At 38.8% G+C, this 27482-nt stretch overlaps 1 protein-coding gene across 5 annotated transcripts; it reads left to right on the forward strand.

Annotated features, from left to right (window-relative positions):
- Positions 1-306: 306 nt before the first annotated feature.
- Positions 307-27482, forward strand: LOC104117218 (dihydrofolate reductase-like). Of its 5 annotated transcripts, none has more exons than XM_070202018.1 (5): positions 307-687; positions 1299-1397; positions 13883-14069; positions 26695-26796; positions 27209-27482. In XM_070202018.1, the coding sequence occupies exons 1-5, from the start codon at positions 469-471 to the stop codon at positions 27292-27294; spliced, it is 693 nt and encodes a 230-aa protein (XP_070058119.1). In that variant the 5' UTR covers positions 307-468; the 3' UTR covers positions 27295-27482. The 5 variants fall into 5 exon arrangements, with proteins under 5 accessions (XP_070058119.1, XP_009626524.1, XP_009626526.1 ...); XM_009628229.4 differs by lacking the exons at positions 13883-14069; positions 26695-26796; positions 27209-27482 and adding exons at positions 1473-1659; positions 2646-2747; positions 4371-4627; XM_070202019.1 differs by lacking the exons at positions 307-687; positions 1299-1397 and adding exons at positions 13028-13311; positions 13682-13784 and having other exon boundaries at positions 13887-14069.

A 27482-nucleotide genomic window follows, 5' to 3' on the forward strand; every position in this document is an offset into this window, starting at 1 on the left:
CAACAAACTCAATAGAAAAGAAGTTTTTAAAAGTTTGTGTCCGTAAACATGTTATAATATTTGTTTGAATATAAAAGTTTATCGCTAAGAATAAAATTAAAAGTTTAAATTAAATTGTTTTCAAATTTAGAAAATTATCCTTTCTATTGGAACCAGAGGTGGACCTATGTGTTATAGTGAGAGGTTATCGGGCCCCGTAAGTTTTGGCATAAATTTTATATATGTATATGTATATACCTTGAAAATGATTAATTTAAAACGCTCGACACCGTAAACATTAAAAGCTTTTAGGGGCACAATGAACATAATATTGTGCAACTGTTGTGTAAAGTCTTGGATCTGCCATCTGACTAGAAGGGAGGAAAAAAGAGATGTTACTACATAAATTGAAATGATGAGCAGATGACCTTTAGTACAATAAGAATCAGAGACAACTTTCTTAAGGAGAAAAAGGAGAGGTAGAGCCATATGGAAAACAAATTAGAAAAGAAGCCTCGAGTTCTCTGCCTCCATGGCCATGGAGCCAGTGCTGAAATATTGAAGAAAGAAATGGAACTTGGTTGGCCTCAAACTGTACTTGAGAAGCTCGATTTGGTGTTCTTAAATGGACCTTTTCTACTTCAAGATAAAGTCGACTCTCATGGCATTTTTCATCCACCCTACTTTGAATGGTTCCAAAATGATAAGGTTGTACCTCTTTCTTAACCTATAGTTTTTAATATAGAACGGGTTCAATGCTAAAAATATAATATTTGTGTTTATGTATGTTAATTTTGAGCAGAGGGTTTATCAGAAATAACATCTTTATTTGCATAAAGGTAGGGGTAAGACTGCATACTCACTACCCTCCTCAGGCCCAACCGGTGAAACTATGCTGGATATGTTGTTGTTGTTGAATCCAATACTATAAATCTTAAAGGTTGAACTTATAGAGACTAATTCTTGAATCCAACTCTATTAAGGGGTTCAGTAGAATCAAGAGATTCGGCCGGGTCGAACCTTATATCTACGTACATATATGTGTCCGTTTGTGTGAGAGTTGAGCTAAATTTATATTGAAGAATCCATTCTTTTACTCAAAACATATAGCGTCTAAATTTTGGATTCACCATTGCTAAGAGAGGACCACTCTTGTTCCGAAAATAAAGCAAGAAGCTAATTAAATTGAACAAAAGCTAGGATACATTTGAATTTCTTGTATAAACATAGAAAATATAAATTTATTGAACTACTGATGGTGGATATTTTGATTTTAAATCTTTCACTAATTTGGTATAATACAATTTACTATCTTGTAGGACTACAAAGAATTTTACAATTTCGATGAATGTGTTGAATACGTAGAAGCTAACATGGAGAAGTATGGACCATTTGATGGTGTTCTAGGTTTCTCTCAGGTAAGTATTATTATTCCATTCTTGGATTCTTAGATAAATTAATGAAAATTTTCTTTTCTATTACTTCTATTTTAGGGAGCGGTTTTAACTGCATCAATGCCTGGAATGCAAAGGGTAAAAGTGGCTCTGACCAAAGTACCAAATATAAAATTTGTGATCATAATATCAGGGGCCAAATTTGGAGGGCGTGAACTTGGATTGCCCAAGCTTGCTGCTAATGCATTTTCATCTCCTATCGAGTGCCCATCTCTACACTTCATAGGTACTAATTTTTGCATTTTTTTTGCTCTGCAGCCCTATGTTGTTTGGTTCTGTTACTACTTTGTTACACCAAAAAATAGCAACAAAAAAAAAATAATAATAATAAACTTGGCTACAAAACAATGTTCTCATAACATCTCTCAATTAATTTTTCTTCATTAACTTGTGGTATTCTAAATTGCTACTATGACAGTTTAGTTAGAGTATTAGACTCCATCTATTCCGCTAGATTCGACTTAGTTACTTGTGACACTTTGATTGAGGGCGGACTGTTTAGGATGAGTCAAGGTAAAAGATTTTTAGTTGCAAGCTTCCAAAGAAGGGATGCATATGATATCTTAGGCAAATCCTACATTGGAAGGGAGAAAAAAGTGAAGTGTTGATTTATAAGATAGAGTACAAGTTCACATCATACACGTGTTCAATAGTGGCGTAGCGCAAGGGACATGTACTGTAAGGTCTATTAGGCATAATAGGACATTGCAGCCTTAGATTGTGACAAAAATAGTACCAGAACCAGACTCCCGCAACACGACAGTAGGGCAAAGCTCAACGAGGACGCTAAGTCCTTAAAAGAGTTTATATGTGACACCTTGAGGATGAAATAACGAGGGCATGTCAAGTCGAAGCACTGACAAACTTCTATACTGGCAAGCTTACGAAGAAGATGTACATATAATACCTTAGGCACATCTAGCATTGGAAAGGAGAGAGTATGAAGTGCTACATAATATAGAGCGCAAGCTCACATAGTACACATGCTCAATAATGATTTAGTGTAAGAGAAAAATCAATGAGGTTTATTGAGCCAAAGTGGACAATACGTGTTATAAATTTAGGCTGCAGTGAAAAATATGATATCAGACCCAGACTCCAGCAATACGACGGTGAGGCAAACATCAACAACGATTTCTACCATGCAATCACTTGATTATATTCTTTAAAATTAAATTGAGGTATAATATGTCCTTTATTGTGATTGAATAGGTGAGAAGGAAACCAAAAAGCCAAACGAAGAAGAACTTGTGAAGTGCTTCGTCAATCCTGTTGTGATTTATCACCCAGAGGGGCACAAAGTACCAAATCTAGGTAATTGATAAAATTCTCAGCAACAAGAAAAAATAACTGTGGGTTTTTACATTTTTGATGATATTTTATGCGAGGTCTAAAAATGAGAAAATCGTCAGAAACATTAGTTTAATTAAGTTGTCCTTCATCTTTATAAATATATTCCCTCCGTTCTGTTTTACTAGGAAAGTTACTGTGAAACATTAATTAAGAGTTTTATTGACTATATTGACCTTTATTTATTCTTAAATTTACTCATAATATGAAGTTATAAAGACTTTTTAGAAAGTTATTTAGATCATTTATTAGCCAAAATGGCTCGGTCACCTACACTTGAAGCCGTTTGTTATATAAACTTAGAACATTTCCATTTTAGCACTCTTACTTGATCAAATGAATATTATAAACCAGTCTAATTGGCCTATGTGGAGGAGGTGTAGCGCAACAATGCGTGCACATCACTGCTCTAAGGCACGTAAATATAATCCCTTCGATCCCCCTAACTCCTCCATCTTCTCCAATCCCTCACTCCTCTGCTCCCTTCTCCTCCTCCCCTCCAAATCCTCTTCCCCCACTGATTCACATATTTCCATGAGAAAATGCAAAACCCTAACGATGGAGCAACAGTAGCTGAAATAAACCTCAACCGCACATCAAATTCAAAGCCAAAAGTTGTAGTAATAATGGGAGCAACAGGTTCTGGAATTCTTTAATTTTTGTACTCGAAAGCAGAGATTAGTGGAAACCCATCTCCAACATTCTTAAACCCAATGTTCCACTTATAAATTTACAAGAAATTCAAGAGTTCGAAGCCATTAGAGCCATGGGCGAGAGTTATTCTTCGCTGCTTCTTTTCATTCTTTGCTTATTCTTGTCTCTTCTTGCTCTATTATAGATAAGTAAAGAACATTAGTTCTCACCTGTGATGGAGTTTGGCGAGCTATGGTGAGAAGAAAGAGAAAGAAATAAAAAGTAGGACTTGGAAAATTAGAGGGAGGTTGGCGCCCTCTGACGTGTAATAATTTTAGTGGTTAGATGCCCACGTCTGCATATTTGTAATACACGCGTAGTTTTTAGTTTATATATCGGTATGACAAACATGTACAAATTTAGGTGGTTCAGGAGCCATTTTGCCCATTTATTAACAAGGGCAAACTTTGGAAAGAAAATATTAACATCTTGGTTTTTGAAAAATCAATTGGAACAAATAAAATCAAATTAAATATAATGGAATGGAGGGAGTATCATAAGTATTGCTTTCCGACTTTTACCAACAATTTTGTTTGCAAAATCGTTCACTTTCTTTATGTCTATTATTAATTGAAGAAAGAACCAAATTACTTGTTACGCTATTTCGGTAATAAAATCATTCAAATAATTTTTTTGGGGTTAAACTTGAGTATTCAAAAAGTTGTAATGAATGATTTGACCATTTGAATAGTGTCAGTATCAAGTGTATTTTAATCGATTACGATAGTTTAATAATTTATTGCAATTATTATGTTATAAATTTACAATATATTAGACAATTATCTATTGTTGTAGTTTATATTAACTTGATGATGTAAAGCAACTGTTCATGACTTAGCTTAATTTTTTTTTTTAATAATCAAATTTTGATCCTTTTATGTGTTTATCATTCAGATGCTGAAAGCGTGGAGACTGTGATAGCATTTATCAACAAGGTGAAGAAAATCAAGATGCAATTGCAGGGAAACTCAAAGATGTAACTTTCTTCTCGGAAGAGAAAATGTTTTTGTGAAATATGACGACATTTATTAATTTATTTAGCTTGAAGACAGTAATAAATGCTAATTTTTAACTGGTCCGTCCCTTTTGATTGTAATAACTCCGTGAGACTCTAATTTCGGCTTATTAATATGTGTTTTGTAACTATGGTATATATGTTATCAGTTTATTTTTGCTTGTCTACTAAAACTATTTTTTTATTTTTACTTGTTCATTTTAGCAAATCAAGAGAAAAAATTAAAAAAAAAAATTCATGTTTTACCCTTATCATTAATTACTCATTCCCGAAATTATTTCTCAAATTTTTTTAAAATGCTATCATTATTATAGGTATTATGATAAAAAAAACATACTTTATTTAGGGTATGCAAAGTCAATATTGAAAAACTAAAAGGGAACGGAAGGAATACTAAATTTGGGAATAGACTTAGGTTCATGACCATTTGTTTTTGAAGCATCAAGAAAGAGCAATGTTTTTGAATTCGGACTCCTCTCCATTCTCTCCATTTCCCTAAGTGGGACATTGATTTTGTTGCATGCGACATGTTTAATTATTAAACGGACCAGATTTGTTTTAATTTGGTAAAATAGATTCACTTAATATAGGTAAGACTCAACTCTCATCAAAATCCTAAATTGTTTCACAAATAATTCTGCTTGAAGCAGGGCAATTTGTTAACTTGATTACATTGTGAGGAGTTTTAAGTAAGCACATCCTAGGACAGCAACCTTAAAGTTGGTAATGCGGAGCTATTTATATTAAAAATATTGATAAGCTTACTTGAGTAAAAACTGTAAAGGAGCTTAGTAATTGTACAACTGTCACTTAGTTAACTATAGTTAGGTGTCATTAGGTGTTAACTATAGTTAAGCTAATTAACTAGTGTAGTTGGTTGGTTAGTAGTTGATTAGTTATGTGAATGTACAGTGTATTTGGACATTAGTCGGTTAACACAGTAATAACAGAAATTCTTTTCCCTTTTTTCTCTCTCTCTTCACTTCTTCGCTGCAGCTCTTCTCCTTCTTCGAATTCTCCAGATTTGTGAGAATCAACATGGTATCAGAGCATTAATCGTGTGAATCTAGGAGTTTTCATCATCAATTCAGCTAAAAATCGAGAGATTCACCGAACATTTATTTGTAAATTTGTGCCCTAATTTCAATGGTAGGAGATACAGTCGAAGAACGTGATTTTGAAGAACAATTGACCATGCAGGAATCGACTGTGATTGATCACAACCATCCTCTATACTTGCATCCTTCTGATGGACCGAATTCGTTATCGTTTGAATTTCAGTTGATCGGAATGGAAAACTACACACTTTGGAGTCAAGCTATGAAAGTTTCGTTGCTAACACGAAACAAGCTCGGTTTTGTGGACGGTTTGATCGCCAAAGATACCTTTGGAACGAGGTTCAATCATTTGTGGGATCGTTGCAATGCGATTGTCAAATCGTGGCTGATGCACAATGTAAGTCATGATTTGCTAAGTGGTGTTCCGTTTCACTTAAGTGCTCGGTCAATAAGGAAAGATCTTCGTGAGAGGTTTGATAAAGTGAATTCTTCACGAATGTATTATCTTCATAAAGAAATTTTTACCCTAACTCAGGGAACACCATCAGTATCGGCGTATTATTCAAAGTTGAAGGATTTATGGGATGAATATGACTCAATTATTCCAGCTCCTCCTTGTGACTGTGAAAAATCAAAAAAACATCTTGCGCATCTACAGTATCAACGTCTTTGGCAGTTTTTGATAGGCTTGAATGATGGTTATAGTCAAGCTCGAAGCCAAATATTAATGAAGAGTAAAGCACCTTCTATGAATCAGGCCTATGCCATGATTTTGCAAGATAAAAGCCAAAGAATTGTTGCTGGTAGTCATACTGTTCCTATTGAGTCTATGGAACCAACAACCTTGTTCACTTCGTGGAATAACACTCAGAAGCAACGAAGAAACTATAATGTCGAATGTGATTTTTATCACATGAAGGGCCACACTAGAGAAGGTTGCTACAAACTTAGGAAGTGTGACTATTGTAACATGAAAGGTCATCTTAAGGAGAATTGCTATAAGATCATAGGTTATCCGGCTGATTTTAAATCAAAGAAGAAAGTGGCTTCCATCAGTGGTCACTTGGCTAAGACAGAAGTACAGTCAGTACAACAACCAACAATGCCACAACCTCATGTGGTTACACCTGATCAGTATAATAAGATTTTGCAAAAGATAAACAACAAGAAGTCATTTTTTTCAGACTCTAGTGCTCATATGGCAGGTACATCTTTTCTTAGTGCACATATGGCAGGTACTTCCTATTATATTCCTACAAAGGAATCTAGTTGGATAATGGATACTGGTGCTACTAATCACATGATTAGCAATAACCAATTGTTGTTAAATGGTATTGAAATAGGAAGTTCAGGACAGGTTCAAATGCCAATTGGAGAGACTGCTAGAATTACTCATGTTAGGGATTGTGATATGCCTGGAGGTAAACTACTTAAGGATGTATTATGTGTGCCCAATTTTAAATTCAATCTTCTGTCAGTTTCAAAAGTGACAAAGGATTTGAATTGTTGTGCAGTATTTTATCCAGACTTCTTTGTATTTCAGGAGCTCTTCAGTGGGAGGCTGAAGGCGATTGGTAGAGAAAATGATGGGCAATATGTGTTGAAGACAAGGTCCAGGAATGATTTTCACACTCATAGCAAATCTATGGCAGTACAAAATATTACAGACTCATAGATTTGGCATAAACGACTAGGCCATGTTCCTATGGTTGTTCTAAGGAAGATTTTTTTTTTTTTTTCCCAGAATAATCTTAGATTTACTTTGAACAATTGTAATGTGTGTCCACTAGCTAGACAAACTAGGATTGCTTTTCAAACACATACTAGCAAATCTACTGAACCTTTTCAATTGCTACATATGGATGTCTTGGGTCCTTATAACATTGCTACTTATGATGGTATGCAGTATTTTCTTACTGTTGTAGATGACTGTTCTAGATCGACTTGGACTTTTTGATGAGAGTTAAATCAGATGTTTCTTGTTTGTTAAAATCATTCATTGTCATGGTTCTGAATCAGTTTGGAAAGCATATCAAAATGGTTAGGTATGATAATGGTGCAGAGTTCTTTAACTTACTTGTGGATATCTATTCAATACCTATGGGATTATACACCAAAGGTCATGTCCATACACACCTCACCAAAATGGAGTGGTCGAACGAAAGCACAGACATATCCTTGAGACAGCTAGGGCCATCAAGTTCCAAGAAGGTGTGCCCTCAAGATTTTGGGGCTGTTGTATTGAAGCAGCAATGTATATCATCAATAGAGTTCCCTTGTCTGTCTTAGACAACAAATCTGTTTTTGAGGTTCTATATAATCGTACACCATCTCTATCACAACTGAGAGTAATAGGATGCTTAGGTTATGCCTCCACTCTATCCAAGCAAGATAAGTTCAGTCCCAGGGCTATTAAGTCAGTCCTACTTGGCTATGGTATTTTTCAAAAGGGCTATAAACTCTATGATCTTGAGACACACAAGGTATTCATTAGTAGAGATGTTATCTTCAATGAGTCCATTTTCCCATTCAAGACTACACAAAGCAATATTGAGATGTCATTTCCATAGGCAGTTGATACTTGCCAGTTATCTACAGATGATGTCACTATTCATGTCCATCCTGATCCAGTTGCTCCAAATTCACATGATGAGGCTGGTCATCCTGCTCCAGTTTCTCCAACTTCATATGATGAGGCTAGTCAGCCATCCACAGAAGCCACACAGCCTCTTCATTCCTCTAATAATGAGGCAACACTTCCTGATTCAGTTCCTACTTCACAATTATCTTCACAAGAGGTTGTACCAGCACCACCTACAGAACTTCGCAAATCTAACAGAACTTCCAAGCCTCCTATATGGATGAAAGATTTTGTTATCCCTGACAAGTCTCAGGCTGCTCAAGCTTGCTCTCATCCTATCTCTGCTGTCATTTCTTATGATTGATTTTTACTTACTTATCAGAAAAATACGGAGTAGTAGAATGTCAAGGCCAACTCTGAACTGCCTTAATCTTCTTCATATCCACCTTAATCCCCTCAGTAGACACCACGTGACCCAAGAACGCCACCCAATCTAGCCAAAAATTGCACTTGCAGAATTTGGAATATACCTTATTCTCCCTCAAAATATGGAGCACGATCCTTAAGCGCTACTCATGCTTCTCTCGGTTGCGGGAATACAAAAGTATATCATCAATAAATACAATGATTAAGGAATCGAGATACGACTGACAAACTCTTTTCATCGAGTGCATAAAAGCTGTTAGGGCATTGATCAACCCGAAAGACATCGCAAAGAACTCGTAGTGACCATAGCAGGTCTTGAAAGACGTATTCGATATATACGATGCCCGGATCCTCAACTAATGGTGCCCTGATCTCAAATCAATCTTTGCGAATACCCTAGCACTATGCAGTTGATCAAATAAATCATCAACACTTGGTGGTAGGTACTTGTTCTTAACCATAACCTTGTTCAGCCTCCTGTAGTCAATACACATCCTCATAGAGCCATCTTTCTTCTTCACAAATAGAAATGGGGCACCCCAAGGTGAGACACTCAGTTTGATGAAATCCTTATCGAGTTTTTTCTCTTCAAGATGTCCCTTCTACTCCTTCAACTCCACTGGTGCCGTTCAATAAGATGGAATACAGACGGGCTGAGTGCCCAGCACAAGGTCAATACAAAAATCTATATCCCTATCGGGTGGCATGCTCGGTAGGTCTACTAAATATACATCTGGAAAATCGCTCACTACTAGAACTGACTCAACGGTAGGAGTATCAGCACTAACATCCCTCACAAAGGCTAAGTAGTCCAAGCACCCCTTTTCAACAATCCGTTGTGCCTTTAGAAACAGATACTACACTACTAGGTACATCACCCAATGCACCTCTCCACTCTATCCTTAGCAACCTCGCAATAGCTAACGTCATGGTATTAGCGTGATAATAAATAATAGTGTGATTTGGTGACAATAAATCCATACCCAAAATTACATCAAAATCTACCATATTGAGTACCAGGAGGTCAACCCTATTCTTATAGCCTGATAGTGACCAGACAAGAGCGATATGTATGGTCTACCACAATAGAAACCACAACTGGCGTAGACACATAAATAAGGGTACTCAAAGAATCATGAGACACTAAAAATATGAAGCAAAATAGGATGACACATACAAATAAGCCGAACTCGGATCAAATAAAACTGATGGTTGACAACATCTAATGCAACAACCTCAGTCATATAAGGGAAAGCATAACAACGGACCTGACCTCCCTATCTAGTATGTCCTCTAACCATATGTTCTCTACCTTTACCCGGCTGTGCAGGTGAAGTAGCAACTAGAGCAGTAGCCATAGCCTGAATTCACTGTGAGGTCCACCTCTTCGATGTCTTAGATAGTCCCTCTCCATATGCCTTGTATAACGATACTCGAAACAACTCCTTTGCGGGCATGGCTGCAGGTATTGAGTCTGCCTCAAACGAATAAAATAACCGATGTAGGAACCCAGTGCAAAAGGTGGACTAAAGGATGGCTGTCCAAAATGATTACCTTGAGGTCCGTTACATGTAACCTGAACTGCAGACTGAACTGGTCGATTGATAAAGCCTCTTCAATAACAATTTGTAGCTTAACAATGGGAACCGCTAAATCCTCCAAAACCCCGAGGCCTCTTGGACTCTCTATCTCCGCTCTTCCACCCATTGATATTCTTCAACCTCCTACCAATCTCCAGAACCTAGTGGAATAGAGTCCTAGCCGCTAGTTTCCATTCCATCCCAAATCTGAAGCTATAACCGAGTCCCTCAATAAATATACAGACTCTCTCTCTTGCAGTGGAAACCAAAGCATGTGCATTACGAGATAACTCGGTAAACCCCATTGCATACTCGGTCATGGTCATAGTCCCTAGGTGAAAGTGCTCAAACTCGGTGCGCAACGCATAGCTGAGGATTTGTAGAATGATGTCCCTAAAAATGAGATAAATGAACTGAGCCCATGTAAATACAAGGCTACTGGGGAAGTTGAAAGATTCAAGGCTCGATTAGTAGCTAAAGGTTACAGCCTGCATGAGGGTCTTGATTATGAAGAGACATTATCCCCTGTCGTTAAAATGGTGACTGTACGAGCTGTTATTTCTATAGCTGCTATCAAGCATTGGAATATCCATTAAATGGATGTCTACAATGCTTTCTTGCAAGGGGATCTTCACGAGGATGTGTATATGAGCTTGCCACAAGGATTCAAGTCCACTGCTGGGAAACAAACTGCATGTCGACTTCTTAAACCTCTATATGGCCTTAAACAGGCTTCACGGCAATGGAATTTGAAGCTTACCATTGCCTTGCTTTCTTTTAGATTCATTCAAAGCCATTTAGATTATTCTCTTTTTACCAGGAGTTCTTGTGGGAAGACTATTGTGATTTTAGTCTATGTCAATGATCTCCTCATCACAGGTGATGATTTGAGTTTGATAGAAGAAACCAAAAAACAAGCTGCAACAGAGTTTCAAAATCAAAGATCTAGGGGAACTCAAGTACTTTCTTGGCATTTAATTTTCTCGGAGTAAAGAGGGTATCCTTATGCACCAAAGGAAATATGCCTTAGAGCTCATCTCCGATATGGGACTAGTTGGGGCAAAATGTGTGGGTGCTCCTTTAGAACTTAGTCACAAGCTCACATCATCCGAATTTGACAAACATATTGGTGATACTTCTGATGCGATCCCAGTGTCTATCAACGCTTGTTGGGTAGGCTTTTGTACCTCACCATTACTAGGCCAGACATTGCCTATGTTGTACAGAATCTTAGCCAATTCATGTATTATCCAAAGGTTTCGCATATGGAGGCTATTGTTCGTTTGGTTTGCTATATCAAATCTTCTCCTAGCATGAGCATTCTTATGTCTTCTGTTGCTTCGAATACCTTGACCGCCTTTTGCGATGCTGATTGGGCTTCCTGCTCTGTTACGAGGCAATTCTGTGACAGGCTATATGATTAAATTTGGCGCATCTCCTATGTCTTGAAAATCCAAGAAGCAAACCACTATCTCTAGAAGCTCTGCTGAAGCAGAGTATTGCAGCCTTGCTACCACTGTTGCTGAGCTTGTGTGGCTCGCTGGTCTATTCTGAGAATTAGCTATGGATATTCAATTGCCTGTTTCTCTCCACTTTGATAGTAAGTCCGCTATTCAGATTGCCGCCAATCTCGTATTTCATGAGCGCACTAAACACATCGACATTGATTGTCATTTCATGCGCGAGAAGGTGCTTCAAGGCCTAGTACATGTTCAATATCTGCCATCCTCCGAGCAAGAGGCTGACATTCTGACCAAGGCTCTCACTATTCTTCAACATCGTTATCTTTTGTCCAAGCTAGGGATGAAGAACATCTTCATCACCCCTAGTTTGAGGGGGGTGTAAAGGAGCTTAGTAATTGTACAACTGTCACTTAGTTAACTATAGTTAGATGTTATTAGGTATTAACTATAGTTAAGCTAATTAACTAGTATAGTTGGATGGTTAGTAGTTGATTAGTTATATAAATGTACAGTGTATTTGGACATTAGTCGGTTAACACAGTAATAACAAAAATTCTTTTCCCTCTTTTCTCTCTCCTCACTTCTTCGTTGCAACTCTTCTCCTTCTTCGAATTCTCCAGATTTGTGAGAATTAACAAAAACATCATATATATAGTATTTCAATGTGGCAACTTTTTAAATTTAAAACTCATAAAGTTCAAATCTAGCTCCGTCGTCTACGGAGACCATGCAGGGTATAAATGGGTAATAAAAAATGATGAAAGCAATATGGACGTCAACATCGACCTGAAAACGAAAAAAAAAAAAAAAAAGAGGAAAAGAAATAATCATCAAAGAATAAAACATTTTCCTAATTCCACCTAACATGCAAAATGTATTAAAAACATCTATCTGTATTTGGTGTACTTATAGCAGGTCCCCTTCCATGTGGTTATCCATTCTCATCCTGAAAAGGTGTATGAATATAATTCATTTTGACAAAGACGTTTTTTTGTGGTAATATAATATGTGAAAAACTTTGACTTATTAGGATACTGTTATAAAGTGTTCCGATTATAGTATGGATCAGCAAAGATAATTTTGAGATATTATGATCAAGACCTAACTATATTAAACTCACCGACAAAACCATGCACGTGGACATCTGCAAGACACATTTTAATTGAAAAAGATATGACTAAGACCACCTTTAATGTATATTCCCTCCTTTTTAAATTAAGTGGCATGGCTTGAAAGGGCACGAAAGAAAGAAATAAAAAAATTTGAAATTTGTGTTTGTAAATATATCATAATATTTCTATGAATATAAAAGCTTGTCATAAAGAAAAAAATAAAAATTTTAAATTAAATTATTTTTAAATTTAAAAAGAACAAAATGAATTGAATAACAAATAAATATAGATGAGCAGATGACCTTAAATATTGATGAGCAGATGACCTTACGTACACTAAGCTCCAGAGACAACTTTCTTAAGAAAAAAAAGGAAAGCTAGAGCCATATGGAAAACAAATCAGAAAAGAAGCCTCGAGTTCTCTGTCTCCATGGCCATGGAGCCAGTGGTGAAATATTGAAGAAAGAAATGGAACTTGGTTGGCCACAAATTGTACTTGAAAAGCTAGATCTTGTGTTCTTGAATGGGCCTTTTCTACTTCAAGGCAAAGTCGACTCTCATGACATTTTTCATCCACCTTACTATGAATGGTTCCAAAAGGTTGTCTCTCCTTCTTTTCTATATATATATATTGAATATAAGATGTTCATTTCTAATGTTACTCCTTCAACTCAGAATCCACCACATATAAATTCCGAGTTCAACCCTATAATATATGTGTGGATGGTTGTTAATCTATACTAAATAGATAACGTGCAAATCGTAAAACAAGAACTTACTCGTTTAAGATCGGATGAACTGCGACTGAAATCGGTGGTCGGCGGTGGTTATAGAGCAACTCCCAACACATTCCAAAACAAAACCAACACATGTAACACACTTAGTTTGCACATATCATATAGTAGTATTCTTTACCAACTTCTACTTCTTGTTCCGAAAATAAAACAAGAATTGCAACAATATCTTGTAGGACTCCAAAGAAATTTACCATTTTGAGGAATGTGTTCAATATGTAGAAGCTAACATGGAGAAGTATGGACCATTTGATGGTGTTTTAGGTTTCTCTCAGGCAAGTATAATTGTTCTCTCTTGGATTCTTAGATAATTAATCAAAAGTTCGTTCTATTAATAAGTAATATATTAATTTATATGATTTTTATCCTCTTTTTAGGGAGCAATTGTAACTGCAACAATGCCTGGAATGCAAAGGGAAAGAGTGGTTCTGACCAAAATACCAAATATAAAATTTGTGATCATAATATCAGGGTTCAAGTTTGGAGCGCCCGAATTTGGATGCCCTAAACTTGCTGCTAATGCATATTCATCTCCAATCGAGTGCCCATCTCTGCACTTCATAGGTACTTTCCATGACCAATACAAATAACTTAATAATGGTATATTTAGTTTAATTTCTGATTCTTAAGATTTTTTTTTCTTGGATTACCCTCCTCTTCAATTTCCCTTTGATCCCCCTTTGTTGGAGCTATTGCTTTTTTGGTAACTCGAATCCATAATTCTGGGATTGTAGGTGGGGAGGGGAGGGGGTGCTGACCATCTGAGCAACCCCTCTGGTCAATTATTAAGATTAAGAAGTTTAGTCTGATGCAAGAACTCGGTGTGAGTGAGTATTTTCCACTAAACAATGTTATCATAACATCTCTCAATTAATTTTTCTTGATTAACTTGTAGTTTTCTATAAATTACTATTATGCCAGTTTAATTAGAGTATTAGACTCCATCTATCCCGCTAGATTACACCTAGTTAATTACTTGTGACACTTTAATGGAGGGCCCAATGCTTAGGTTGGATCAGGGTGAAAGACTAACAAATTTCTAGCTGCAAGCTTTCGAAGAAGGGATGCATATAACATCTTAGGTAAATTCTACATCAAAGGGAGAAAAAAATGAAGTGTTATATAAGATAGGGAACAAGTTCGCATCGTACACGTGTTTGATAGAGGCATAGCTCAAGGGACATAACCGTGAGGTCGATAGAGCTCAATTGGACAATATATCTCATGGCCTTAGGCTGTGACAAAAATATTACTAGAACGAAACCCCACAGTAGGATGGTTGCCTCAACGACGACGCTAAGACCCTAAATGGGTCTATATATGATATACCTTGAGGACGAGTTAATGAGGGTGTGTCAAGATGAAGGACTAGCTGGCTTGCAGGCTGGCAAGCTTACGAAGAGGATGTGAATATGACACCTTAGGCACATCTCATGTTGCAAAGAAGAGAAACATGAAGTGCTACATAAAATAGAGCACACGTTCACATAATTTACACGCTCGATGATGGCATAATCTAAAGGATAAATCTATGAGGTCTGTTGAGCCAAAATGGACAATATGTGCTATGAGTGTGAGCTGTAGCAAAAAATATGATATCAAATGTAAACTCCAACAATACGATGGTGGGTCAAACATCAACAACTACATTGAGCCTCTAAGGGGGCATATGTGACGCCCTTGACGAAGGGCGAGCTGATAGCTAGGTTAAAGGAATTGTACAGTTAAAACAAGGGAGCTAAGAGAATTTAATATCATAACTAGGGAAGTTAGTGTTATGAAGCCAAACCTGAAGAGAGATTTGTGAATTTTGTTTTTTTATTTTATTTGTTAATTACTACTAATTACTCTAAGATAATGTAAGAACAACCATATGATATCTAATTTTCCATAGAGGATAGATACTCTTTAATTGCTTAAACATTATTTCAAAAATTGTTGTAAATAACAGTATTATATACCCGAAAAATTGAGTAATAATTAAACTTATATTGTGATTTTAAGGATATGTGATTTAAAAATTAAACCAGTACCAATTGATAAAGAACGAATTAAATAGAAAAATTGGACAATAAAATAAATCAAACCGGTCTGCAAACAATGCCTCGACCTCGATTCGAGATAGTTTCGGGGTTAGTTAAGAACAGTAGAGGATAGAACAAACATCGATGAACAGTAAAACAAAGAAAGCAGCGTGTGTGTATATTCTTATCAGTGAATAATTCTTGTCCCCCTACAAGTGAATGAGATTCCTCTTTATATAATAGAGGAATCCTAAATAAGGTACAACTCTAATAACGGAAGTAAATCCCATGATTGGTACTAATAACCGCTTTGATTTGATCTGTTCTGGGATTTCCGTCGTGATCTTCGACCGATTACTAATATCTCGCCATTCAGTTATTATGCCTTACTCGAAGTCAGTCATGCTTGATCTCGATTGTTGCTGGCCTCGATATCAATGAACACTTCGATCTTCAGGCTTGATGTTCTATATTCGAGCTCGAGCCCGATCTATTATGAAGTTACCCTCGAGGCAACTCCCCTGCCAACGACATCGGGTATGCCCGATTTCGACCGTATACAGATAGTTCCCTCGTTTTTTGGAGTATAACGAGAAGAAACGAATTCGAGACTTCGATTTAATACCTTGATCAATTATGACGTCAACATCATGACATAAGCGATTGAAGCGTCGCTTCTGCACAGTTTTCAAGGTCATTAATTAACACCAGTTGATGGTCGGCCACCAGTGCTTTCAAACCATCAAAGTGGCTATTATAAATAGACCACCTTCATGATCTTCTCAAACTTTACTTTCAAACTTCTTCTAATCTTCAAAAGCTCTTCTATTTTGTTCAAGTTCATCAACTTTGCCGACTTCTATTTTCCAATCTCTTATTAAAACAATAATTCTGCCTTCTTCTCCCTTTAACCTCATATAACAATGGCAAAAATATCAAAGACCGTTCCTCAAGAAGAAAAGGCCTCCTCATCGCGACCGACTGGTGACAAAACACCAGCGGAGCCATGTATCGAAGAGTGCATCCCCGGGCCATGTGAACTTACTTCCGACTTTAAAGTCAAAAAACCCTCTTCGGTTCCTGGCTGATGCAAGCCCATGTCTAGATATATCTGTTCGATATCCGAAGGCAATCTCGAGCAAGTGAAAAAATACTGCCACTGGGAGAATAAAGAGGTGGTGATTCCTAACCCCGGGGAGGACATCACTAGTCATGTAAAAGGGTTCTTAAGTGTGTATACTTACCCTTTCACACTAGGTTCTGCCGATCCTGTCATAATCGACTTCTGCCGCCAATACTGGGTAACCCTAGACCAGATCTACCCCTCTTTTTAGTGCATTGTCATTTTGCTCAGATTCTTCTCGATCAAGGTGTCGGGGATGTCTTTCACCCTCGATCATCTCATAAGGCTATACAACCCCCGTCTTTATAAGGGCGGACTGATAAGGCTTCAGCGCCAGGCCATGAAGGTGCTGTTCTCGAGCATAGACGAGGACAAGGACAGAGGATGGATGGGCCGGTTTGTCCGAGTCAGGACCTTCGACTTAATCCTCGTCGAGAAGATGCCATTCCCCCAAGAATGGAACATGAAGCGTAAGTAGAACCTCACCGATAACGTTTGATTACTTGTTATGTTTCCTTTACCTCTTCTCATCTATATTCTTCTTTATGGTGCAGCTTCCCCCTGGTTTCCTGGTGTAGCCCCGGACCTTGCAGGTTGGGTTTGACAACTGGTTTCAACCTCTTCGTATACTGAGCGCTCGTGGAGCAATTTGGCCAAGGGTCGATGGGAGGCCAAAAATCATGGTAAGTTCCCATGTCCGTGTTTGATGCTTTCCTGTGAAATACTTCTTTTTAATTTGATTTCTTCTCATACAGGTCTTGGAGATAATTTCGTCATGAGGCTACCTCCTTTCGGGGAATAGGAGGTCCCGAAGCCGACCAAAGACAAGAAAAGGAGAAGGGACTCACCTCCACATACCCCAAAGCCCAGGAAAAGCAAGGCTCGAAAGTCGAAGACTGATCCTGCCGTTCTGTCTTCCGATGTAGTCCAAACGCTAGGAGATGAAGACGAGGAGGGAGAAGATGCCGACTGCCTGCTGGTGTCTCGGAAGAGGGAATTCATCGAAGCTTCGAAAAACTGCTGAGCCGGTGACGATCGAGGAGGTTCAGCCGCAGACCGAGGTGATCTTAGAGGAAGGTCCGGACAGAGTCCCCGAGTCATCGGGTGTTGATGATGCCTCCTGCCGTGATGAGCAACCGGCGGGTGTGCCCGAAGGGTCTAGTTCTGAGGCCCTTCAAAGAGAATAGAATGCCCCAAGTGACTCGCTCGGGGCAATTAACATTGATGATTCGCCTCCCGACCCCACATACTCTGAGGGGCAGTTTCGGGATTCCCGGTCCATGGGGACCCCCGATGTGGGGATGGCCCACGAAGGGGATAATATATTTCGCGGCTGCTTCGCGGGGGTCAATGATGTTCCCGACTTGGACGCATCATTCATTTTTGACGAGGCTCAGCGACTTCTGAACCAAGTGAAGTTTAGCCCATCTTACCATGCTTGCGTTTGGACTTATTTCTCTAAGTTTGGTTTCCTTTCTTTCTGTACAGGCTATGGCACTCCATCGAGAAGCATCCTCCAAATACCGAGCTGAGCTGGCCCGATGTGAGGCTGACCTCAAAAGATTACGGAGGAGATAGACGCCCTCAAACTCCTCTATGTGCAAAAAGAAGAAGAGATCATGAGCATTCGAGACGAGCTGACAAGAGCTCATCAAGATCAAATCGAGCTCATTGAACGGGTAATGTATAAATTTGGGAGCTTGTTATGTATTAACTTGATATTGGCGACTAATACTTTGATCCTGCAGGTTCAGCAGAAGGCTGAATTGGTTGAGCAGTTTTGACCTCACGGCTGATAGTGAGAGTGTGAAGGTTTTGGAGGACGAGGCCAGAGCTTTGCTTTCTGATGATGAAGACTCTGCGGGTGGATCCGAGAGCGGAGTAGATGAAGATGAAGCTCCCGAAGATGCGGCTCCCGAGGCAGACTAGGTACTTAGGAATTCTTTTTCTTTGTGTAAGACCCTGTGTGGTCTTTGTAAATACTTTGCATATATGAAAGATTTCTTTTCTTTCCGTTTCGTCTCCAATTTCTGATTTATGATAAATTTAGTTTTGCCTTTGCCTTGTGAAAACTTTGTTGCAATCGGGTTGTTGTAGCCTCTATAATCAAGTGAGCAATAGCTCTAACTCAAAGTAGAACAAACCCTTAGGTTTTTTAGTTAAGCGAGGGCGAGTCCCCGACTTCAATAATATATTCGGGATTTTGATTTCGGATGACTTGATCGAAGTCGTAATTGTACTGTTTTTATAGCTGAGTTCGAGTAAGTTTCGAACTCACAGTAACAGACCCCTTAAGGTTTTATGTCAAATGATGATGAATCCTCGAGCTATATTCAAGTCGGTTTTATTTGAGCTTGGAATAGTGGAACCCTGAGGTCCGAATTGAGTGAGAACAAAATCTCGAACTCTAAGTGTATTGGCCCTTAGGCTCTTTAGATTGGGCCGATATGGCCTCTAAAAGATGACTATTTTTTCCCTTTTTCGGCTTAGAAGACTTAGTAAAAAATTTCTTTATGCCTTAACACGTATTCTTTACCCATTCGGTTTTTTGAGGGTTCGATGTCGATTGAAACCCCTTTGCTTTTTGTGCCTTAGCACGTTTGCGTTAAGATAATTTGATATCTCTTAAAGTTTTTCGAGGACTGATTTCATCGAAGCCCTTTTAATTACTTGCCGAGGGTAGCCTTTTTTAACTGATTTTTCAAAGAATTCGAAGGCCTATTTTTATTGCTGGATTCGAACGTCTCCAGTAGCCTTTGGGTATGCCACTTGGGCTTATTTCCCAATAACACTTCGAACTTGTTCGAAGTGTTAGTCCCCGAGAGTGATGTCCTTGGCCTATAGATCAAGGGGTGCCTCTTTGAGGTCTTATGAATTTGATTTTAGATTACTCGTATATGTCGATCGTTGACGATAATCCCCGAGTGTATGAGGTATATTTGCACTTGGCCCTTGAGCCATTTTCTCACAAAATCATAAGTATGGAGCTTGTATAGCAGAAAAGTTTCTTTGAGACACAAGATGTGATATAGAAAGAATTCTTCTTTGTATAATTTATACATGCGTACATGTTTTTCCATCGGGGCTCGACTAATCTATACGGATACGGTTCATTCGATCGTTTGGCCCATTACAAAGTTTCTCTATCGAGACCCTTTGACACGAAGTATTTTTCTCGAAAGTGTAACATCCGAGGGTGATGCCCCCCAGTATTCAATATTGATTGTAAAGAAGCCTTTGATACTGTTGAATTGTTCTCAAGTAGCACATAATTGTTGCCTCGTTAAAAACCTCGTCGGAAAAACTCACTTGGGACAAAAACCGATCTAAGGGAAAAAGAGTGCAACGCGTGCTTTAAAATGTGAGGTCTAGATGTCTTCAGTCGAACACCTGCAGTGAGTTAGTGTCGAATATATAAATGAAAAAAAAGGATAAAGTCATACCTTAGCAATAATACTGTTTGAGAAGCGATATGTTCCAATTATTTGGCAGTTGTTCACCGTCCATCGTGCCGAGCTTATAAGATCCCTTTCCGAAGATGTTGAGGACTTGGTAGGGTCACTCCCAATTTGGGCCGAGCTTCCCTTCATTAGGATATCGAGTGTTGATGGTGACTTTCCTCAGGACTAAGTCCCCGACTCTGAAGTGGCGAAGGTTGGTTCTCCTATTGTAGTATCTTTCAATTCGTTGCTTTTGTGTAGCCATTCGAATGAGTGCGGCTTCTCGTTTTTCATCTAATAATTTGAGGCTAGTATTCATAGCCTCGTGATTTGACTCTTCTGTTGTCTCTCACAACCTGGCACTGGGCTCCCCTACTTCGACTGGAATCAAGGCTTCGGAGCCATATACTAAGGGGAACGGCGTTGCCCCCATACTGGACTTTGATGTTGTTCGATATGCCCAAAGGACTTCGGGTAGAATTTCTCTCCATTTTCCCGTAGCGTTGTTCAACCTTTTCTTTAGGTTTTGAATGATAGTTTTGTTCGTCGATTCGGCCTGTCCGTTCCCACTATGGTGATACGTCATTGATAATATCCTTTTTATTTTGTGGTCTTCGAGGAATTTTGTCACTTTGCTGCTGATAAATTATTTTTCATTGTCACACACTATTTCGGCGGGTATCCCAAATCGACATACGATGTGATCCCAGATGAAGTCTATAACCTCTTTATCTCTCACTTTCTCGAACGCCTATGTTTCAACCTATTTAGAGAAATAGTCAGTCATAAATAAAATGAACTTAGCTTTACCTGGGGCCGATGGCAGAGGGCCGACGATATCCATTCCCCATTTCATGGATGGCCATGGGGATAGGACTGAATGAAGTTGTTCTCTGGGCTGATGGATCATTGGTGCAAACCTTTGACATTTATCATATTTTTGAACAAACTCCTTAGTGTCTTTTTCCATGCTATACCAGTAGTATCCTGCTTTAATGATTTTGTGAACCAGTGATTTGGCGCCGGAGTGGTTTTCACAAGTACCTTCATGGACCTCTCGTAGAACATAATCGGTGTTTCTTTGTCCTAAGCATACTACCAATGGTCCATCAAATGTCCTTATGTATAATATTCCATCTTCAGCCAATGTGAATCGAGCAGCTTTGGTTTGTAGGGCCCTCGACTCGTTAGGGCCCGATGGGAGCTTTCTGTTCTTCAAGTATTCAATATATTTATTCCTCCAATCCCAGGTTAAGCTTGTAGAGTTTATCCCGGCATGACCTTCCTCGATCACGGATCTCGAGAGCTGAACGACAGTCCCTGAGCTGATCTCATTTTTCTCGACCGATGACCCCAAATTTGCAAGTGCATCGGCCTCACTGTTTTGTTCTCGAGGTACATGATGTAAAGTCCATTCCTTCAAATGGTGCAAAGTTACCTGCAGTTTGTCCAAACACCTTTGCATTCTATCCTCTCGAACTTCGAAGGTTTTGTTTACTTGGTTCACCACCAGTAAAGAGTCACACTTGGCTTCAATGAATTTTGCTCCCAATCTTTTAGTTAGCTCGAGACCTGCAATCATGGCCTCGTACTCGGCCTCATTGTTAGTCAACCTAGAAGTTTTGATAGATTTTCTAATAGTGCTACCCGTGGGCGGCTTCAAAATGATGCCTAGCTCGGACCCCTTCATATTCGAAGCAACGTCTATGAAGAGGGTCCATACCCCCGATGATGTACCCGATTTTAACAAGAGTTCCTTTTCAACTTCCGGTACGAGGGTTGGCGTGAAATCAGCCACAAAGTCCGCTAAAAATTGAGACTTGATGGCCGTCCGGGGTTGATATTCGATATCATACCCACTGAGTTCGACAGCCCATTTGGCCAATCGGCCCGATAGTTCGGGCTTGTGCAAAATATTACAAAGTGGGTAAGTTGTTAATACGCATATGGGGTGACATTGAAAGTATGGTCTTAACTTTCTAGAGGCACTTATCAGTGCAAGTGCCAATTTTTCCAAGTGTGGATATCTAGTTTCTGCTTCTCCTAAGGTTCGACTTACATAATAAACAGTAAATTACGTATCTTTCTCTTCTCGAACTAGGATACCACTTACCACGATTTCCGATACTGCCAAGTACAAGTAAAATTTCTCATCTGCCTTTGGTGGGGTGAAGCAGTGATGGGCTTGATAGGTATCGCTTCAATTCGTCTAATGCCTGTTGGCATTCCGGGGTCCAGGCGAAATCATTCTTCTTTTTTAGTAGAGAGAAAAATATGTGGCTTTGATCCGACGACCTCAAAATGAATCGGCCTAAGGCAGCTATCCGTCCAGTTAGCCTCTGCACGGCTTTTACACTGTCCACAACGGTGATTTCTTCGATGGCTTTGATTTTATCGGGGTTGATCTCGATCCCCCGATTCGATACCATGAAGCCACGGAACTTGCCCGAACCAACCCCGAAAGCACATTTCTTGGGGTTGTTCCTTAAAATCTCGAACGTTTCCTGCAAATAAGCCAAATGGTCCTCTGGGCGCAAGGACTTAACTAGCATGTCATCAATATAAACTTTCATTGATTTACCTATTTGTTCTTCGAACATTTTATTTACTAGGCATTGGTAAGTAGCTCCTGCATTTTTTAGCCCGAAGGGTATTACATTATAACAATATGTTCCATACTTGGTAATAAATAAAGTTTTTTCTCGGTCCTCCGAGTTCATTTGGATTTGATTGTACCCGGAATAGGCATCGAGAAAAGTAAGGATCTCGTGGCCGGCTGTGGCACCGATCATGCGATCGATGTTAGGCAGTGAAAAAGAATCTTTGGGGCACGCCTTATTTAAATCCTTATAATCTACACACATTCTAAGTTTATTCCCTTTTTTATGGACTACAACTACATTGGCTAACTATTCGGGATATTTCACCTCCCGAATGGACCCTATTTTGAGAAGTTTAGTTACCCCGTCCTTTATGAGTGTGTGGGATCCCTGTCATGTCGAAATGGGACCAAGCAAAACAATCTATGTTATCAATAAGAAATTGAATAAGCTTTTTCCTGAGTTCGGGGTTTAATACTGTTCCCAGGTATATCTTTTGCTCGGGTAGGTACTTGATCAATATAACATGTTCCAGCTCTTCGACCTTTGATTTGGTGGCGTCAGAATTTTCGGGAACAATAAAAGTTTGAGGGGTCAGAAAATCCTCCTATTTTTCTTCTATCTCCTGCTTCCCCGATTTGGTTGAGGCTGGTGGCTGTGATTGCTACCTTTGATGCTCGACCTTTCCTAGGTTGATAATGTCGATATCGGTGTTACCTCATCGACCACAAACATTTCCTTTGCAGCATGCTGCTCCCCGTATACTGTTTTTACACTGTCTGACGTCGGAAATTTCATCATTTGGTGGAGAGTCGAAGGGACTGCTCTCATATTGTGGATCCAAGGCCTTCCGAGCAGGGCATTGTACCTCATGTTGTCCTCGATTACATGGAACTTGGTATCTTGAATGGTTCCAGCCACGTTCACCGGTAGAATAATCTCCCCTTTAGTTGTTTCACTGGCCATATTGAAGCCGTTTAAGACCCAAGATGCGGGCACGATTTGATTTTGTAGGCCGAGCTGCTCCACGACCCTCGATCGGATGATATTCGCCAAGCTACCTGGATCCACTAAAACACACTTAACTTGAACTTTATTTAATAAGATAGAAATTACCAAAGCTTCGTTGTGGGGCTGAGAAATGCCTTCTGCTTCTTCGTTGTTGAATGATAAAGTGTCTTCGGGAACATAATCTCGGGTTCGTTTTACCCTAGTGATTGATACCTTAGTGCATTTGAATATGGGTCCCTGTTGAATGTCGACCCCACCGACGATCATATGAATGACATGTTGGGGTTCTTCCTTTTTATTTTTCCTGTTGGCGTCCCTTTCTCTGAAATAATTCTTGGCTCGATCGCTGAGGAATTCTCGAAGGTCGCCCTCATTGAATAGATGGGATAAATCCTCCCTTAATTGCATGCAATTCTCGGTCTTGTGACCATGCGTGCCATGATACTTGCACGTCAAATTTGGGTTTTTTTGGGAAGGATTGATTTGTATGGGTCTGGGCCACCTAGTATCTCTGATCCTTCCGATTGCCGATATAATTCCCGATGCATCGATGCTAAAGTTATATTTCGATAACCGAGGTGCCTCTGTGGGATTGGCATACTTGTCAAAACCACTTTTGCTCATAAGTCCCCGAAAATTCTATCCTCGATCACTTCTTTGATCATTCCGGGTGGAATTGCATCTTGAACCATTGTTCCTTCGATATGCGGTATATGGTTGATATCGGTCTCTGTTCAACCGTAGCTCCCTATAGATGTCCCTCTTGTTTTTAACTGCTGACTTGTTTGGATGTACTGAACCGGAATGGGCTCCTAATCGGTCGCCCTCGACCCTGATCTTCGATTGATATCGATTGTGCACATCTGCTCAAGTTACAACTGGATACTCGATCAAATTTTGTTTCAACTGACGTGATGCTATCGAACTCCGCTCGTTCAACACTTGGGTGAAAGCTTGAACGGACCAATCATCTGTGACCGGTGGCAACTCCATGCGTTCTATTTGAAATCGGGACACGAACTCCCTTAACATTTTATTATTCCTCTGTCTTACCTTGAAAAGGTCCGATTTTCTCGTTGCGACCTTTATGGCCTCGACGTGTGCCTTTACGAAATAATTTGCTACTATGGCAAATGAGTCAATGAAGTTTGGTGGCAGGTTGTGATACCAAATCATTGCTCCCTTCGAAAGGGTCTCTCCGAATATTTTCAACAGCACATATTTGATTTCATCATCTTCTAAATCGTTACCCTTGATGGCGCATGTATATTAAGTAACATGCTCGTTGAGATCGGTGGTCCCATTATAATGTCTGGCATACAAAACTTCTTTGGAATAGGCTTCGGAGCCGCACTTGGAGGAAACGGCTTTTGTACAAACTTCTTCGAATCCATCCCTTTCAAGATTGGCGGTTCCTTCGGTATCTGATCAACTTGAGAGTTGTATGTCTCCATTTTTTTATCGTTGGCTTCGATTCTCTTCTCCCCTGATTCAATTATTTTGGTGAGCTCCTTGACCATTTTCATTATCACAGGATCAGTCCCCAATTCATTAGCATTCATCCTTTTCGGTACTGGCTTGGTACGACGAGTAATTTCTGGCTTGACCCTATTCGGAGCTCTATGTTGATTTTGTAATTGAGCAATAGCGGCTTGCTAAGCCTGAAGCATCTCGAATATCACTTGGAGACTGACTCTTTCGTCTCCTCTGCCCTATGTTCCTTGGCCACTAGATCAGCCTTCTCTACGTAAACTCCCATCGAGATTTGTGCCTTAGAGCAACGTGCGTATTGGCATCGACTGGGTTGGCAACCGGTTCTCCCCCGAGATTAGCCTGTGGCACCTCGACTCCTGGAGCAATCACATATTCGTTTTCACCATGGAATCCGAAGCCATTGTCACCGTGTGTGGATACGTTTTGTGAGTTTGACGTGTTTTAACCTGAAAGCAAAGATACTTGACAAGAACAAGCATAAAATAGTGTATTTTACCAGAATCGATACTGAATAATCACTATTATCCTTAGCCCCATGGTGGGCGCCAAACTGTTTAACCAAAAAATTGAGTAACAATTAAACTTATATTGTGGTTTTAAGGATATGTGATTTAAATCAGTACCAATTGATAAACAACGAATTAAATAGATAAATTGGACAATAAAATAAATCAAACATGTGTGCAAATAATGCCTCGACCTCGATTCGAGATAGTCTCTAGGTTAGTTAATAAGAATAGTAGAGGATGGAACAAACAACGATGAACAGTAAAATAAAGAAAGCATCGTGTGTGTATATTTTTATCAGTGAATAATTCTTGTCCCCCTACAAGTGAATGAGACACCTCTTTATATAATAGAGGAATCCTAAATAAGGTACAACTCTAATAACGGAAGTAAATCCCATGATTGGCACTAATAACCGCTTTGATTTGATCTGTTCCGGGATTTTCGCCGTGATATTCGACCGGTTACTGATATCTCGCCATTCCGTTATTACGCCTTACTCGATATCAGTCATACTTGATCTCGATTGTTGCTGGCCTCGATCTCAATGAACACTTCGATCTCCAGACTTGATGTTCTATCTTCGAGCTTGAGCCCGATCTATTATGAGGTTACTCTCGAGGCAACTCCCCTGCCAACGAAATCGGGTATGCCCGATTTCGACCGTATACAAGTATCTTTATCTTTTGTTTTTTCAAAAAGATATTATACATACGGATGGGGCAAGTTGATTTATTCATGTTGAAGAAAAGGTAGCTGCTCAAAATTGAAACAACTAGAACAAAACAAATAGTGGACTCCACTTGGAGTAACGAATCATGTAAATTCACCATGTATTGTACGTTACCTTTTTATTTTCAAAAGTTTCTACTAAGCAATCACTTGATTATAATCTTTCTAGTTAATTTGAAGTATATATGTCACTTGATTATATTCTTTCTAATTAATTTTGAGGTATATATGTCCTTTATTGTGATATGTGTTGTATAGGTGAGAAGGAAACCAAAAAGACAAGCGAAGAAGAACTTGTGAAGTGCTTCGTTAATCCTGTTGTGATTCATCACCCAGAGGGGCACAAAGTACCAAATCTAGGTAATTGATAAAATTCCCAGTAACAAAAAAAATAATTGTGAGATTATACATTTATGAAAAAAATAATAATAGGAGGAATTAGGTGTTACGTATTTCGGTAATAAAATCATACAAATAAATTTTTTGGGTTAAACTTGTGTATTCGAAAAGTTGTAAGGAATGATTTGACCATTTGAATAAAAGTTAAAAGTTTACTAAGGAAATTTAATTTGACCATTTGAATAAAAGTTAATAAATTATGACAGTTTAATAATTTATTACAATTCTTATGTTACCAATTTAGATTATAATAAACAATTACTTGTTGTTGTAGGTTATTTTAACCTAATGGTGTAAAGAAACTGTTCATGACTTGACTTAAGTAATTTTTTTAGTAATCAGATTTTGATCCTTTTCTGTGTTTATCATTCAGATGCTGAAAGCGTGAAAACTGTGATAGCATTTATCAACAAGGTCAAGAAAATCAAGATGGCATTGCAGGGAAACTCAAAGATGTAATTTTCTTCTCGACAGAGAAAATGTATTCGTGAAATATCACTATATGTCTATATCTATTAATATTGAAGACAGTAATAAATACCAATTTATAATTGGTCCGTCACTTTTGATTGTAATAACTCTCCGAGACACTAAGAGCCTGTTTGGCCAGCTTCTAGGAGGTCAAAGAAGAAGTACTTTTCTTGAAA

The sequence above is a fragment of the Nicotiana tomentosiformis genome, chromosome 5 (genome assembly GCF_000390325.3).
Source record: "Nicotiana tomentosiformis chromosome 5, ASM39032v3, whole genome shotgun sequence".
Classification (NCBI taxonomy): domain Eukaryota; kingdom Viridiplantae; phylum Streptophyta; class Magnoliopsida; order Solanales; family Solanaceae; genus Nicotiana; species Nicotiana tomentosiformis.

Excerpts from the sequence above, each read along its gene's own strand:
- LOC104117218 (XM_070202018.1), top strand. The coding sequence starts at position 469 with ATGGAAAACAAATTAGAAAAGAAGCCTCGAGTTCTCTGCCTCCATGGC. Across the intron at positions 688-1,298 it reads AATGGTTCCAAAATGATAAG|GACTACAAAGAATTTTACAA; the intron begins GTTGTACCTCTT and ends ACTATCTTGTAG. Across the intron at positions 14,070-26,694 it reads CCCATCTCTGCACTTCATAG|GTGAGAAGGAAACCAAAAAG; the intron begins GTACTTTCCATG and ends TGTGTTGTATAG.